Source organism: Macadamia integrifolia, chromosome 12 (genome assembly GCF_013358625.1).
Source record: "Macadamia integrifolia cultivar HAES 741 chromosome 12, SCU_Mint_v3, whole genome shotgun sequence".
Lineage (NCBI taxonomy): Eukaryota > Viridiplantae > Streptophyta > Magnoliopsida > Proteales > Proteaceae > Macadamia > Macadamia integrifolia.
In genome coordinates this window covers 2,774,419-2,788,757 of record NC_056568.1, presented here as the reverse complement: position 1 = coordinate 2,788,757, position 14,339 = coordinate 2,774,419, and the positions used below count along the sequence as shown (strand labels likewise).

General features: G+C 37.5%; 1 protein-coding gene and 1 long non-coding RNA gene across 5 annotated transcripts in view; one reads left to right on the top strand and one right to left on the bottom strand.

The window, feature by feature from the left end:
- LOC122058072 (tropinone reductase homolog At5g06060-like) overlaps positions 1-6,413 on the bottom strand; it is a 7,828-nt gene extending 1,415 nt beyond the window's left edge. Inside the window, exons 1-5 of one of the 4 annotated variants that reach the window (XM_042620526.1) lie at positions 6,149-6,406; positions 5,844-6,051; positions 3,124-3,340; positions 2,906-3,012; positions 2,207-2,391 (exon numbers count right to left, since the gene is read on the bottom strand). In XM_042620526.1, coding sequence (XP_042476460.1) covers positions 2,207-2,391; positions 2,906-3,012; positions 3,124-3,340; positions 5,844-6,051; positions 6,149-6,219 — 788 coding nt within the window. In that variant the 5' untranslated portion in view covers positions 6,220-6,406. Of the gene's footprint in view, positions 1-2,009; positions 2,392-2,905; positions 3,013-3,123; positions 3,341-5,843; positions 6,052-6,148 lie in introns of those variants that run through there. The other 3 variants (XM_042620524.1, XM_042620525.1, XM_042620523.1) reach the window with 3 other exon arrangements.
- Positions 6,414-7,261: 848 nt separating this feature from the next.
- LOC122058074 lies at positions 7,262-11,641 on the top strand. Its single transcript, XR_006133672.1, has 3 exons — positions 7,262-7,479; positions 10,099-10,252; positions 11,293-11,641. It is a non-coding gene; the product is annotated as an uncharacterized LOC122058074 (long non-coding RNA).
- The last annotated feature ends 2,698 nt before the right edge of the window (positions 11,642-14,339 follow it).

Below are 14,339 nucleotides of genomic sequence, written 5' to 3'. Positions count from 1 at the left end.
ATTAACCGTGTGAAGAACAACAGAGTAAAGCCTGGGTTTGCCGCAGTCTCCAATCACTGTCCGTCACTGCGCTTCTTGCCGTACGTCTTCCTTCGATTGCAAGTGGGCGTGTTCGCCACTCATCGAGCTACCGCAGCCTGTTGAATGTATTTTGAACAGACAAGGCCGCAGCCTCCAATCGCTGTCGTCGACCGTCACATGATTGCAAGTGGTTGATGTTCGTCGATCGCTCAGTGCCACTCGCCGCTCTCCGCTCGTTGTCGCTAGCCGTTGCTTTAGCCTCTACAAGTGAGAGACGAAAGTGAAGAAGATAGCCCTTTATCTTCTAATGGGTATAATGGTCATTACATTTTATAGGGGTGATTTCGGTATTTAAAAAATATTTTGAAAGCTTAACGGACATAATTTGATGGAGTCATACTTTTTGTCAAATTTGTCAAAATACAGGGGAGGTATGTGGAATTTTTGAAAACACAGGGGAGGGGGTAGAATAAATGCAAACTACAGGGGAGGGGGATGTAAATTACTCTAATTAGTAATATGGGTTCACCTAGGATGTGTTTGGTAGGCTGGACAAAACAAGAAAGAAGAGAACCAAAGACACATCAATCCAAACATTGCTCTTTGGAAGTTTTTCATGACCTTGTTCTATAGGCTTAGTTTTTTTGGAAACATTCTTTAGGCTAGGTCTGATTGTCAAGAAATGAGGAAAAAAAAATATATTTTAAAATTTTGCATCTGTCTTATTTTTTTTTCTCAAATTTAAAAATAAACAAATAATTTTTATTTTTTTTTCTTTTCATTGCTTTACCATCAATCATTTGATGATTAGACTGTCTTTCTAGGACGTCTTGGATGATGTGCAATTGTGCATGTATGATGAAGTGATAACATGTAACTTTTTTATTTCCATAAATGTCTTTTTCACTCACTCTAAATGGCAGTGGGAGGGATAAGTTTATCATCAGACTATACACGTAGCACATACGTGGGTGGAACCGTGGAGGTGATCCCCTCTTAGGCTTATCAAGCTAGTCATTGCCGATCGATTGTTTATTCTCTCTCTCTCTCTCGACATTGCTTCTTTCCACTTAGCCTTGGTAGCTAAGGTTTAGTATCTATTGTTTTCCAGTTTTAGACTTGATGTTCTAATTGATACTTTCTCTTGAGGCAGGTCATATTCCTAGTTTGGACTAAGGAAAATGGGAAAAGAAGCCCACCATGCTAATGTGTAGATTTTTGTGCATGTCCTGTAGATTTTTGTGCATGTCCTCTCACATCCTACCCATTGACCCCTCTCCCTTCCACACACACACACACACACACACACACACATATTAATCGCTCCACCTTTGAGTAGGATTCGATCCCAAGACTTTGCTACAACCATCTAAAGCCTTTATTGGCTGTGCTACCTGGCAGCCTCCACATGAGATAGGGTCTGGGTAAACTTAGAAGAGAGCCATCAATTCTCGTGAAAAAGGAAAAAGAAAAAACCTTGAGGGTAAATTTGTGATTGTGAATACATTCACCAACCTTTCTATTGCTATAATGCATTCTAGGATAGGGACTTTAGTGGTGGGAGGTGGAATGCTAATCCTACCATGTTGGTGATCCATTTAGTAATAAGTGGAGCTTAGATCAGTGACCAACTAGTGGTGAGGGTGACAGCTCAGCATCAATCAAAATCCCATCTCCTATTAATATCAAGTGGAGCTTAGATCAGTGTCCAATCATCACAAATTTACAGCCAAGGTTCATCTTACATTGCCAATCAAAGGTGCGAAATCAAACTAACATTTTGAATGCCTTTTTTAACAATTTAAAGGTTTCATTGTGTATTGAGATTTTTAATTATGATTTTCATGAAGTTTCAGGCCAAAATACGACCATTTGACCACCAAAATGTGCACAGTTTCAACCCGGTTTTAGTCGAAACTCGACTCCTTGAACTTAGATGTAATATGTCAGTCCAGCATAGAACAAAACCAACATGTTTTGTATTCTAGTATTTGGGGTTGAAACACATTACATCTGCCAACAACCTACTTATTCAGAAGACAGCATTATTATTTTGAAACAGAATCACAGTATATATGCAGTTCATTTTTCATTCCATGAACAGAGACAACCACCCAGGAAAATCTAAAAGATTAAACGATTTGCACAGCGGAGGGGTGTGGGAATTGCTGATTGTAGTCTCTAATCATGGGTTGGGTAGAATCCATTAACCGTCATTCCACCATCAACAGAGATAACCTGGCCAGTGATATATGAGGAAGCAGGTAGGCAAAGGAACGCCACTAGGGAGGATACCTCCTTTGGCTCTCCAGGGCGCCGAAGAGGAGTTCGAGAGACTACCTTTTCCAAAAACTCTTTGTTCTTGAGCAACTACAAGAAAATATACAAAATGAAAGAATCATTAAGCAGAACATGTTACACATGGTTACAAGCGCACAAAAGCCAAAAAATATTACAGAAAAGAGCATTCATAGAGCATTCAATAAGTTCGCCAAAAGACCAAGTTCCACAGTGTCCTCGTTACATTTACTCGTGTGACCTTAAATGCAAGAAACTTCATAAACATAGACAGTAATTTTGAAGTGGATCACAAGCAATATTTAAACCTTGTATCCAGGATGATCTGGCTTGACTGATTTCCTGTACGTTCATCTTCAACTATGGAAACTAGTGAATTGAAATTGGGTGGTTCTCAGAAAAATGGATAGTTCATGAAAAGTAACCGGTTTTTTATTTTGGTTTTCAATGACAACAATTCGATATCCAGAAAGAACAGGAATAGATATGGCTCTGGTTTGATCACTGGTCCATTTCGGCTTTTAACACTATGGTCTTGAATATTATAAGATAAAAATTTCACACTAGGAGGATGAGAGAATTTTACATGTTCCACAAGTGATGTTCTGATATACCAAGGTGAAACAGAGTTGCTCCTAATATTGTCTTTTGCCCATTCACATGCCAAGTTCTTCGTAAGTTGATTAATTGCTCCTGAAAAAAACAAACATTTAATCTCACAACTTTCAAATCAAACGCTACAATTTTCCAACTGTCAACTTTCTCATTGATGATAATAGATAGCATTAGCTTTAGGTGTATTACCCTTGGTTGCTGCATAAATAGTGCCAGTACCAACTGCCACGACACCACAAACGGAGGAGATGAATACAATGCTTCCCATTCCCGATGATTTCATAAGAGGATGTCCAAGTTGGCATAGATGGTAAGCAGATGCCAAGTTGGTAGCCATCACGGCTGAATATTCTTCAGCAGTGTATTCAATGGTTGGCTTCCTTATATTCGTACCAGCATTGTTTATCTAGAGAGACAATAAACAAGCATTGAAGCCTTTATTCATCAAGAGAGAGAGAGAGAGAGAGTAACAAGAACAACAAGAGCAAGAAAACTGGAAAGTGCTATATGTCTATTATAACTTATATAAGAACCACTAAATGTGAAAACTACTTTATAAACAGGCATAAATGAGAAGCTTTACACTTGAAACTTATATCCATTTATTCACAAAAATAGTTCCGCTGGTTCACATAGCATCTCTTGGTATAATAATCAAAAGTCAATATTAAGTTTGGGGCCACAAATGTAAGTAAAACTACTTCGCTTCTGTAAGTTTGTTCAAAGGCTGAGGACGACTTTCAACTCTATGCAGATAAAATAAGTATGGCATATTCACAAAAAAAAAAAAAAAAAAAAGGTTTGGCATCAGCTAGGCTGACATTTTTGCACTGGGAATTTGATACTACTGACACTTGCAATTTGCAATAATAGTTGACATCAGGCAACAGATTTCTTTATAAAGACCTCTCCAGGAGGAGCCTTCTGACAAGGTCTAAGAAGTATCTGAAAAAACAGGACAAAGGTAGAAGTAAGACTGCAGGACCATCAAATGTTAAGATTATGGTCTCAACAAACACCTGTACTATCCCTCATCCAAAAACTATTGACTAATTAAGGAAGTACAGTTCACCCAATTAAAGCATTTTAGCTGTCCAAACATTACCCAAAGTGGCTGAAGTCTGGCAGGTTTCAGAAAGTTTTGAGATTAACTTTGCGATGCATAAGAAATTAGGGGACATCACACCCTCATTAAATGTTGTGGTATGTGATAAGAACTCTATTGTTAACTCACAAGCTGGTTTTTCAGGTGCATGGTTCCTTCGCATAAAGTTTTATGGGACTTTGCAGCATTTTTTGTTATAATCGCACTTTTTGGTTGGGCTATCTCCATTGTTATAAAATTCCTTTACTTGTTCAAAAGTTTGAGGATGGAAAAACAGAAACACCATTATGTTATTGTGTTTCTTATAGTTAAAAAAAAAACTATTATATATATATATATATATTCTTTCTTTTAGAATGAAAGCTGTTGGTTGCAAGTTCGAAATTTGGAAACAGCCTCTCCTGTGAAGCAAGGGGTAAGGCTGCTTACATTTTCCCCTCCCAGATCCTGAAGTCCTATCGTAGTGAGATTATTTAAAAACATAATATCCATTTAGTTGGGATGAGTTGATTGAGATCATTTAGACCGTATGTAACACATAACTCGGACTACTTGAAAGGGTGCTTCTTCACAAATAAAATTCACAGGCATGATTAAGAAGAAAATGTATCAAAAAAATATTGAACAACAATTATTGGGGTCTATAAAGTAGGAAGTTGAAATTTGTTCAACTCACAAGCACAAGGTTCACAGTCTTAATGATCACTTACTTTCAATAGTATATGTTTTGTAGAAACGCAACCCTAAAACGGTGCAGAAGATAATGGAAAAACAAAACAAACAATGCACACGGATTTTATGAGGTTCGGCAAGGTTGTCTACGTCCCCGGTGAGATGAGATCCTGCTTCACTATCAATGGAGAATAGGGTTACAACGCTCGTCCTCATACCTCTCAGTATTGCTTGCATTACAGAGAAAGAAACCCTCGCTACAAATATATAGCGAAAAAACCCTAATCTGAAAAGTACACAATTGCCCTCAAATAAAAATTCAAGGCCCTCCTACACCCCCTGCTATGCAGGGGGCCTCATGCCCCCTTGCAACTCCCACGGCCCCCTAACCGACTAGCGGGACCTCCGTCCTGCCTGTCTCGGTGCTGCACCAGTATTCCCTGGATTAAACTGCGATAGAATATAAGACATCATACACCAACATGTTTCTCACCTGCACCTAGATGAGGAGCACTATACATTGTTTAGCATTAAATCCTCAATACTGTTTTGATTTATTCCTGGAATGCTCTAGGTGTTCCTTTTTTTTTTCTACTAGTGTTTTTCCAGTTTCTGGGCCCTCTTGCAGTATTTGCTCAAATATGAGAATGAGACGGTGGCATCCTAGCCTCAGAACCCCGTAACTGGTGGCAACAGTTTCATTCAACTCGAGATATGGTAGATAGCTTGTTGGATTCCCAAGACTATTGAGAGAGCAAATGGGGCATATCTTGAACTGATGTACTCTCTCTATACTAATGAAGAATTACGACTCACAGATATTCAAATTTCAAAGATGCTTTGATGTCTTCATGTTGAATTATCTCCTTCCCATGCAATGGCTTCCAATCTTAGTGATGGCATAAGCACTGATTTGGATAAAGTTATGGTTCTCTGGGACAAGAAACAGAGAACTCAACTAGTTACTTCCGTACTCTGTTCGGTGGCTTGTTGAATTTCAACATTATCATATCATATGTTCTCCATTTCTCCCATCAAAATCTTCTCTTCGAGGGTGTTATGTCATATCACTTCCTAATGCCTGTTATGTAAACCCAAAGAATCTAGAGAACGGAGAGAAAACAAAACTTACAAGGAAGTTGAGCTTGCCACCGAAAACAGAGGAAACATTCTCCATGAGTTTCTCTCGTTGAGGTCGAGACGAAGCATCGCAGACCGACCCAGTAACCTGGAAACCCTTTCCTGCCCATTCACTCAAGCACCCATTGAGTTCGGCTTCATTTCGAGAACAGGTATGCACGGCTGCCCCTAATCCAGCTAATTCCTCGACAACGGCATATCTGGAATATAGAGATATCACATACATTTTCATCAAAACCCAAAAAAAAAAGAAGAGAAAATTTGAAGAAGGGTTATAAATGGGGAAGGAATACGAACCCGATTCCTCTGGTTCCTCCGGTAACAAGAGCAGTCGTTCCCTTCAGTGACCACCGATCATCCATAGCCATTTTTACTCTGCAACAAAATTCTCTATACCCTCTGCATTAAGGATATGGAGGAAGGTTTTATATTGAGAATTGAAACTTTATTAAGAATTTTTGATCCAATCTTAATCTGTTTTTTGTGACGATTCCCTTCCCAACGATGAAGACGGGATGATGCGCACCGCGCTGCGGACTGCCGGCCCTGCCGGCTGGTAAAAGCTATATTTGTTGTCCATCACTTTTAAGGTTGTGATTGGTTCAAATCTTTTTTTTTTGGTAAAATTTCAAATCCTTATTGTCTCATATATTTTAATATGACAAGAATTATTACGATCCTATATCAGTTTATGAGGCTGATCTCACATTGACTTTTTTATGAGAATTGATATAGATTAATATAGTCTTGGGATTCCTCACCCTGTAAGTCAATTTATGAAGTTGAGTTCTTTCAGGATCGTATCTCGCATGCGGAAGAGGCAACTTGGTGTCAGAGTGAGAACCGCTAAGAAAAGCTATCTGTCGCCAGGCAGAAACCTTGGAGTAGAGTGAAAGCCCCTTAGAAAGGGTTATGTGATCTGAAATGGGCCACCGTGGACTTTAGGTTCAGAAGTGTGAACACTTTCTTAGCCCAAAAACCTTACCAGTGCACTTAAAACATATTGACCATTTTCCACTTCATGATTAAACGAGATTTGTAATACTTCTCCTTTGTATCCAAACATCTTATTAATGAATAAATCTCCTTCTACCAAAAGAAATCAAAATACAAAAATTGAAACCTGAAACTTGCTGTTTTAATTGCTTTACTTCCTAATGTTGTCATGCAAATGGCCACTATAAATTGCTTTCTTCTAATGATCAATCACTTTCATTAAAATTTTCATAGGAGGTATAATTAGGGCCATTCATTCTTTTTAGGGAAATTTACATCTATCTCCCATTGTGTTTGCCTTTATTATGTTCTCATCCCTCGCATTTCATTTATTACACTTAAACCCACCCAACCTTGTGGTGTTATTTTTTTGAAATGGAAAAGACTTTTATACCATTCTTTTTAGGGAAATTTACATCTATCTGGCCTCTTCGTTGTTCACGGTGAAACCTCTCGCCGGGCGGCACCCCATTTGATCAAAATGGTTTTATATCAGTTTTACATGTTTCTGTGGACAAGGACCTGTGAAGAGATGATGAAAATGGGTGAGGATGGACCTTGATGATCAGTGGAGGAGCAGGAGGCTTCTAAGTTCCAAGGGTTGTGGAACCATCTTGCCGAACCTAAAACCAGTTCGTTTTTTACCTACCTTTCCTCTCTCAATTTTCAGTTCTTCATTTGTATCTAATTATTTGATTTCATTATCTGGATGGATCATTTTGTTTTGTTTTGTAATTTTCCTCTTGAAGATTCAATTTTTCTGTATCTCTTTCTGATTTTTGTTTGATATTGGAATTACGAGATCCATCTTTTGTGGTCGTTGACCTATAAATTGAGGAATTTTCGATTATTTCTTCTTCATTGGATCGGAGGACTAAATACTGGATCTAGTTCAAATGCTTCTCGCAGTTCTTCGATAGTCATCCTTCCTAGCTTAATGCACCTGGATCTTCAACAATCGCATCTCTAGCGAGATCCCTAGCGACTTCGGAAAGCTCACGACGCTGAGCAGAGCATTACTGAGTCGGAATCAGATCTACGGACCGATTCCGAGTTCGATCACGAACATCCACCGACTCGCCGATTTAGATCTGTCGGAGAACCAGATCTCCGGTCAGATACCGGAGTCATTGGGGAGAGTGCGGGTTCTGTCGACAATGAACCTAGACAGCAACGGAATCTCCGGCCAGATTCCGACGAGTTTACTTGGCAGTTCGGGCATATGTATACTGAACCTGAGCCGTAACTCTTTCACTTCCTCTCTTCATCTTCAACCCTAAATCTAAAGCCAGGGCTCTCTTCGGTCCACCAACCTGGGACCATTGAGGGATCATTTCCTCTCTCCATCTTTACTTCCCCTTCCTCTGAAAAATCTCCCAAACCAACAGAAACACCTTTGCCAGAATATTCTCTTTTCACCTTCGCCGGACATGAAAGAAAAGGATCCAGAGAGTTTAGGGTTATAGGGTTGAAGATGTAAAGGGTAAAATGGTCTTTAGATTAGTAGGGTTTAGTTCAAAATATAATAAAGGTATAAAAGTCTTTTTGTTTTCAAAACTATTATCTCACTCGGGTGCTAGGTTGGGTGAATCTAAATGTAATAAATAAAATGCGAGAAAAGAAAACGTAATAAACCCAACCAAATGCTCTTTAAATTCCCTTCTACATGCATGAATGGTAAAAGTATGACGTTATGCAAGGCATAAACCCATAAAGTGTTATATATTCTTAGTCCAAAATTTGGTTCAAAGTCTAACTAGAAGACAATTTGTCTAGTCATAAGAGTACTTTTAAAATTATGATAAGCAAAGTTTGTCTTCTAAACCTAAATATGCTTTTATTAAATCTAAGTCTTAGAAGATAGAAAACTTTGAAATCCATAATTAAAATTCATATGGAAAATGAAAATTGTTTGAATAACAAGGGAGACTAACTATATTAGGGTCGCTCATTTGGTGGGAGGGTAATTTCCCACTTGGTTGGTGGATTGTAATGGAATTCCTATTAACAAAAGATAAAAATTGATATTTTTGTATCTAGGAGCTGCTAATGCTTTTCTCTTACGAAAGCATATTAATTTCGTGTTGGATTTTCTTGGATCACTTTAGGGGTGTCAATTGATTGGACTTCGTCGGTTTTGATCAAGCTTAAATGATCTTTATCAATTTAAGGTCTAACATCATTACCTATTATTTAGATAATTGGGCCTCATAGGTCAAGGCATGGACACACTTCTATTCAGCTTAGTTGATTACTAGTCCATCATTGGGTTCATAGTAATCAGGTTATGAATGGGTTATAAATGGGTTATAATCGAGCTAAATGGGATCTAAATGAACAGTTCACAATGTCAGTTGGCCCGGTCCTTGATGGTCTGACACCCATTGAGCCACATTATTCATGGGTTAGCACTCGGGTTTGGCACAACACCGAGCCATTTAATAACTGATCCATTCAATGTCGGGCTTTAACCTATTGGCTTAATCAGGCCCAACCAATGTGGGCCAAGATTTGACACAACTAGGTCACCTAATGTACAAGCAATAAGCTAAAATGACTAATTGGCTGGTGTCCTAGTTAATGGAGATCCAAATTGTTCATTTTAAAGGCCGGTCCATTATTTTCCATTGAAATATATGTTGGGATTTTAATGAAGTTCTTGGATTTGAGCAAGAAAAAATAGTTCTTGACAGTTCTTGAATCCCTAACTTGATTTTACTGGGGGCCCATAGGCATTAATGGGCCCAGGTCAATATTTGTTATACCACCCCCACAGACTTTAATAGCCAGAGTCTATTCAACCCACCCCCAACTCCAAAACCGTTTGATGGCCCAGATTACAATGCCATATCTTCTTAGTCTTAGATTTGAAAAAAAGGAGGAAAATTTAAGGGGTTTTCTATGTCAGGTTTCTGACGAGTTTTCTTGCTATGATTTGAATGTTCTTGAGAAAGATCTCAATTGTAATTTTTATTCCAACATAGTGAATCATCTTCTTCTTTTTCGTCCGAAGACGTAGCATACTACATTGGTGTGTGAACCTCATTAAATTTCTGTATTGTGGATATTTGTGTTTATTTTTTTTTGTTCGTATTTATTAGTGTTTGTTCTAACAATAATAAAACCATTTTATCATTGATTTGTTGTAATTTAATTTCTTCTCTTAAATAAGGTCAATACTATACTGTAAGGCCATTCTTTCAAGAATCAAGGTTTCCTGAATTTCTATTTGTATTTTTGTGACCATGTAGGCTGGTTAACTATTCAAGTACATATTGGTTCAAAGAAGATTTGATTCAACATCCATTATCACAATCAATTGGGGCATTGTTTTGTGGATTTCTTTTGGCAGAGTAGTTGCCCTCCGTTGGTGGATTCTAATGGAATTTCTCTTGAACAAAATTGGTAGGAGCTACTTTATGTCTTTTTTTTTTTCCCTTTCAAAAGCATAACTTGGTGTTGAATGTCCTTGGGTCAGGGTGTCAACCTGTTGGTTGTTAATCAGGTCTCAAACTCAAGTCCTCCTTAATGAACATGGGCTTAATGCACCCCTCACCAACTGTGCTAGGCAGTTTTTATTTCTAAGCCCGAAATGGGCCAGATCCAAAACCGTTTGATGACCTGGTTAGAATGCAATTCTGCTTAGAAATGAAAATAAAATTCAAAGCTATTCCAAATTTTGTTCTATATAACCGTTTATAGATATTGGCTGAGCAGAATCTTAACTTCCTTGGCAATAAAACTTCCCATAACAACCTCTTTCGATCGGTTGTTCTTACCAGCTTCGTATATATATATATATATATATATATATATATATATAGGGCCTAGCTACTAGCTAATAGCCTCCCTTAGTCGAGAGCAGCACCTTCCGATCACAAGGCAGCTTTTAATGCGGCAAGAACACCCCATTCATCGTCCTTGATAAAAAAAAAAAAAAAAAAGATGGTCCAAGAACGGCAAGTGGGGTGTTCATGTCTCATTAAAACCTGCTGCAGATTCATATATATAATACTATTGTGTCTTGTTTCACAGTATATATGCATAGTTTCAGATTTCGATTTCGATTCCGATTGCAATTTTGAGATTTCGATTTGAACCTGGGTTTCAAAGAAATAATTGGAGCTTATTTGTAATGTGACATGATCACCACACTCGCCGGTCTTGATAAAGATGTCCAACACCGGGGAATGTGGTGATCATGTCACATTACAAGCTGCCTACCCTGCAGATCCAAAACGAGGTAATTAGGTTGGTTTCAAAAGCTTTCTATCTCTGCTCCCATTAATGATTCAACCAGGTTTCTATGTATCACTTAGACATCTCTCTCTCTCTCTCTCTCTCTCTCTCTCTCTCTCTCTATATATATATATATATATATATAGCTTTCTGTTTCTTTCCTGTTTACTTTTAATCCCTTAATTCTGTCTTGATTTGGAGTTCAGGCTTCGAGCTTCGTTAATGGCGGCCAAGACTCAAGGAAACGAAATTGGTATCGACATGGGTACATGCAACTCATGAATCGGTCATTTCCAGGAAGATTACGGATTCAAATCGGTCAAAAGCGGTTATTAAATTTTTTTTTTTTTTGAGTGAATGACTCGGTGTAAATCCGTACCTCCACCACTGTTACATAAAGGTTTTTTTTTTTTTTTCTGTGGATCAGATCGAAGATTAAGTAAGTGGAACGTGGATGCTGTTAAATTAATCTATTGCTATTGCATCATTTTGTGACCAAACACTGTGCAAAGGAATACAATATAGAAATAACAATTTTGATATTCTCAACTCTCATATCTCCTGGTTTTTCAAAAGTATATTTTAGTGTTGAATTTTCTTGGGTCATCCTTTGGGTGTCAATCGGTTGGGTCTAGTCGGGGTTTCAATTGAGCTTAATGAGTCTTCATCAATTTAAGACCTTGCATCATTGTCCACCGTTTAAGCAATTGGGCAATGTACCTTGTAGGCCCAAGCATGAACAGGTATATTTATTATTCCTAATCAGGCCTACTAGCATACAAACATTTGACAGCTCTAGTTCACCCAATGTCCATCACGTAATATATAGCGAAAAATCCTTATCATATTTGACTTTCTTCTTTTTTTTTTTTTCGTGTCGTGGTTAATGGAAATTCTTTGATTATAATTAATTAAGTTCTATTGTATATAATTTCTTGGTTGGATCTTGAAAGACATTTATTTTTTTTATCCTCTTTTTGTTGTTTAATGATCAATAAACAATGAAAATAAGGGAACGTACATTGCTTTGCTAACAATTGGAGAATTAAGAGATTTTAGGTAGAATCCATGGAGAAAGGACAGCCTCATTTGCATTTAATAAGAAGCCTAGTCCTCATGGAAGTGCTAATTACTAATGGCGAAATAACTCTTTGAATATGAGGTGTATGCATTATGCAATGCTTCATCACATAAAATATTTTATTATTTTTTTTTCATTTTATTCTAAAGAATGAATTTGTGAGACAAGTACCTTGTCCATTTGTGTGTCTCTACTCCCAAACACAGAAAGGCATGAAAAAACGCAAAAACATCCTCTACAGTGAGTATAGTGATGCAATGAGCATCGGATAACTGAGAGGACCTCGGCATGCGTGCCCGGATACTCTTAGTCATCCGATGCTTACTACATCACTACATTCACTGTAGAGAATAATCACTCTGAAAAAATAGTGTTGCCCCTACCTAGATGTTTAATCATGGCCTCCCATTGGCGTGCGTATTGGCGCAATGGACGCACAAGTGGATATGATTCTCTTGCCCATAAAAACTATCTATGAGAGGAGATGTTGCCTACACCTCTTGTGCATATAATCATTTTTCTTATGATAATCAAGAAAGACTTATAAGTTATGCCTCTTCATTTTTGTCTTGAGAGCTCAAGCTATTATAGAATATTATGCAGATGAGCTTCTAGCTCAGTGGTAGGCAACTAAATAATTGAGTTTAGTTAAATCCAGAGAAGTTCGACACCCTTACCTTAACCTTTCTTGAAATACTAAAAGTATATTAGTGTAGTAATAAGTGTGGCCTGACCCCCTTGCTGGCCCCTTGTATGGGGCCTGGCACCAATTAAAGGTCTAACCTGTGAGTATTAGATTCCCACTTAACTTGTGTTTGATGAAATACATCTTAGTGATCAGGTTATTTCAATCTAACGGATTTAATGGCCAACATAATCAGCTCACATTCTAAATAATTCTCCTTATAGAATGGAGTTCATATCCTCTGCAACGAGTGGTGAGGTGCGATGAGTATTGGATAACTGAGAGTATTTGGGTATGCATCCCAAGGGGCTCCCAACCACCCGATACTCATTGCATTGGTGCAGATTGCAAATGATTTTCACCCTATGGAATGTCCCCTAAAAAATAATCAACTGCGAAGGATTGTGGGTAGTGTCGCATGTCTAACTAGGTCAGCATTCAAAGTATTGATGTCATATTGGCTGATTTTCTAGTTGAAAACTTGAAATAAAAAAAAAAAAAAAAAAAAAAAATCTTCATGTATAGTTGGAAAATCAGTGTTTTTTTTTTTTTTAATAATACCGAAATCCTCTTTTAGAAAAAATCTGGTGATTTGTCTTGATCAGACTTAGTCAAGGTGAATCATTTTTCTTTTACTACAATAAGTATTTATAAATTAATAAAACAATGAAATAAAATGAGAGAATCACATATCATTGAAATTAAACTTACACCATTTTTCTACCAAAAAAAAAACTTACACCATTAGAAACATTTTTAATAATATGAGTGAACAATTAAAGTAGTCAAACAATTTGGTGGTATTTTAAAAAATGCCTAGACTCGCCAACTGTATTGTGACTCGCGTAAAAAAACGTAATCTTATTTGACTGGGACTATTCACAATTGAGTCTTATCATTCCTTACCCTGGCTCAGTCTACAAAATTCCCGATCAAGTATTCCAAAATTTTTTACTCAATTCAGATGACTCAACCTAATCAAAACCTGGTTTTCCAAATATGCTTCGTCGGAGGATTTGAATCCTCAGCAACGTGCTATGCCCCAGTGCACATCCGACGATTGGGCTTGAGCGACTGCCACACAAATCCCAAGGCCCTCCGATCAGTTGGATGCACCCTAAAGCTAAGGGTCTTACCTTCCAAAGTTTGTTCCATATAACCGCTTATAGATATGGTCTTGATCTTTGATGAACAACATGAATATTTTTTTCATTAATTTTATCCTTTAGAATAAAATAATAGTTCTAGATGATCATCTTTTGATCCATTGGGTTGTGTTTATACTTCAAATGGAATCTAGTTTCTCTTGGCCATTAATTCCATTTAAACTTCTTGATTTCATCTATTACGATAGAAGCTCCCCATCAGATTTATCTGTCTTTTAGATCATTGTGAGATGAAGACAAACGGTTAAGCTAATGGACACTTCTCTAGAAAATAAAACCATTTCATAGTTGATTTGTTTATAATTTTCTTTCTCAGAGGTC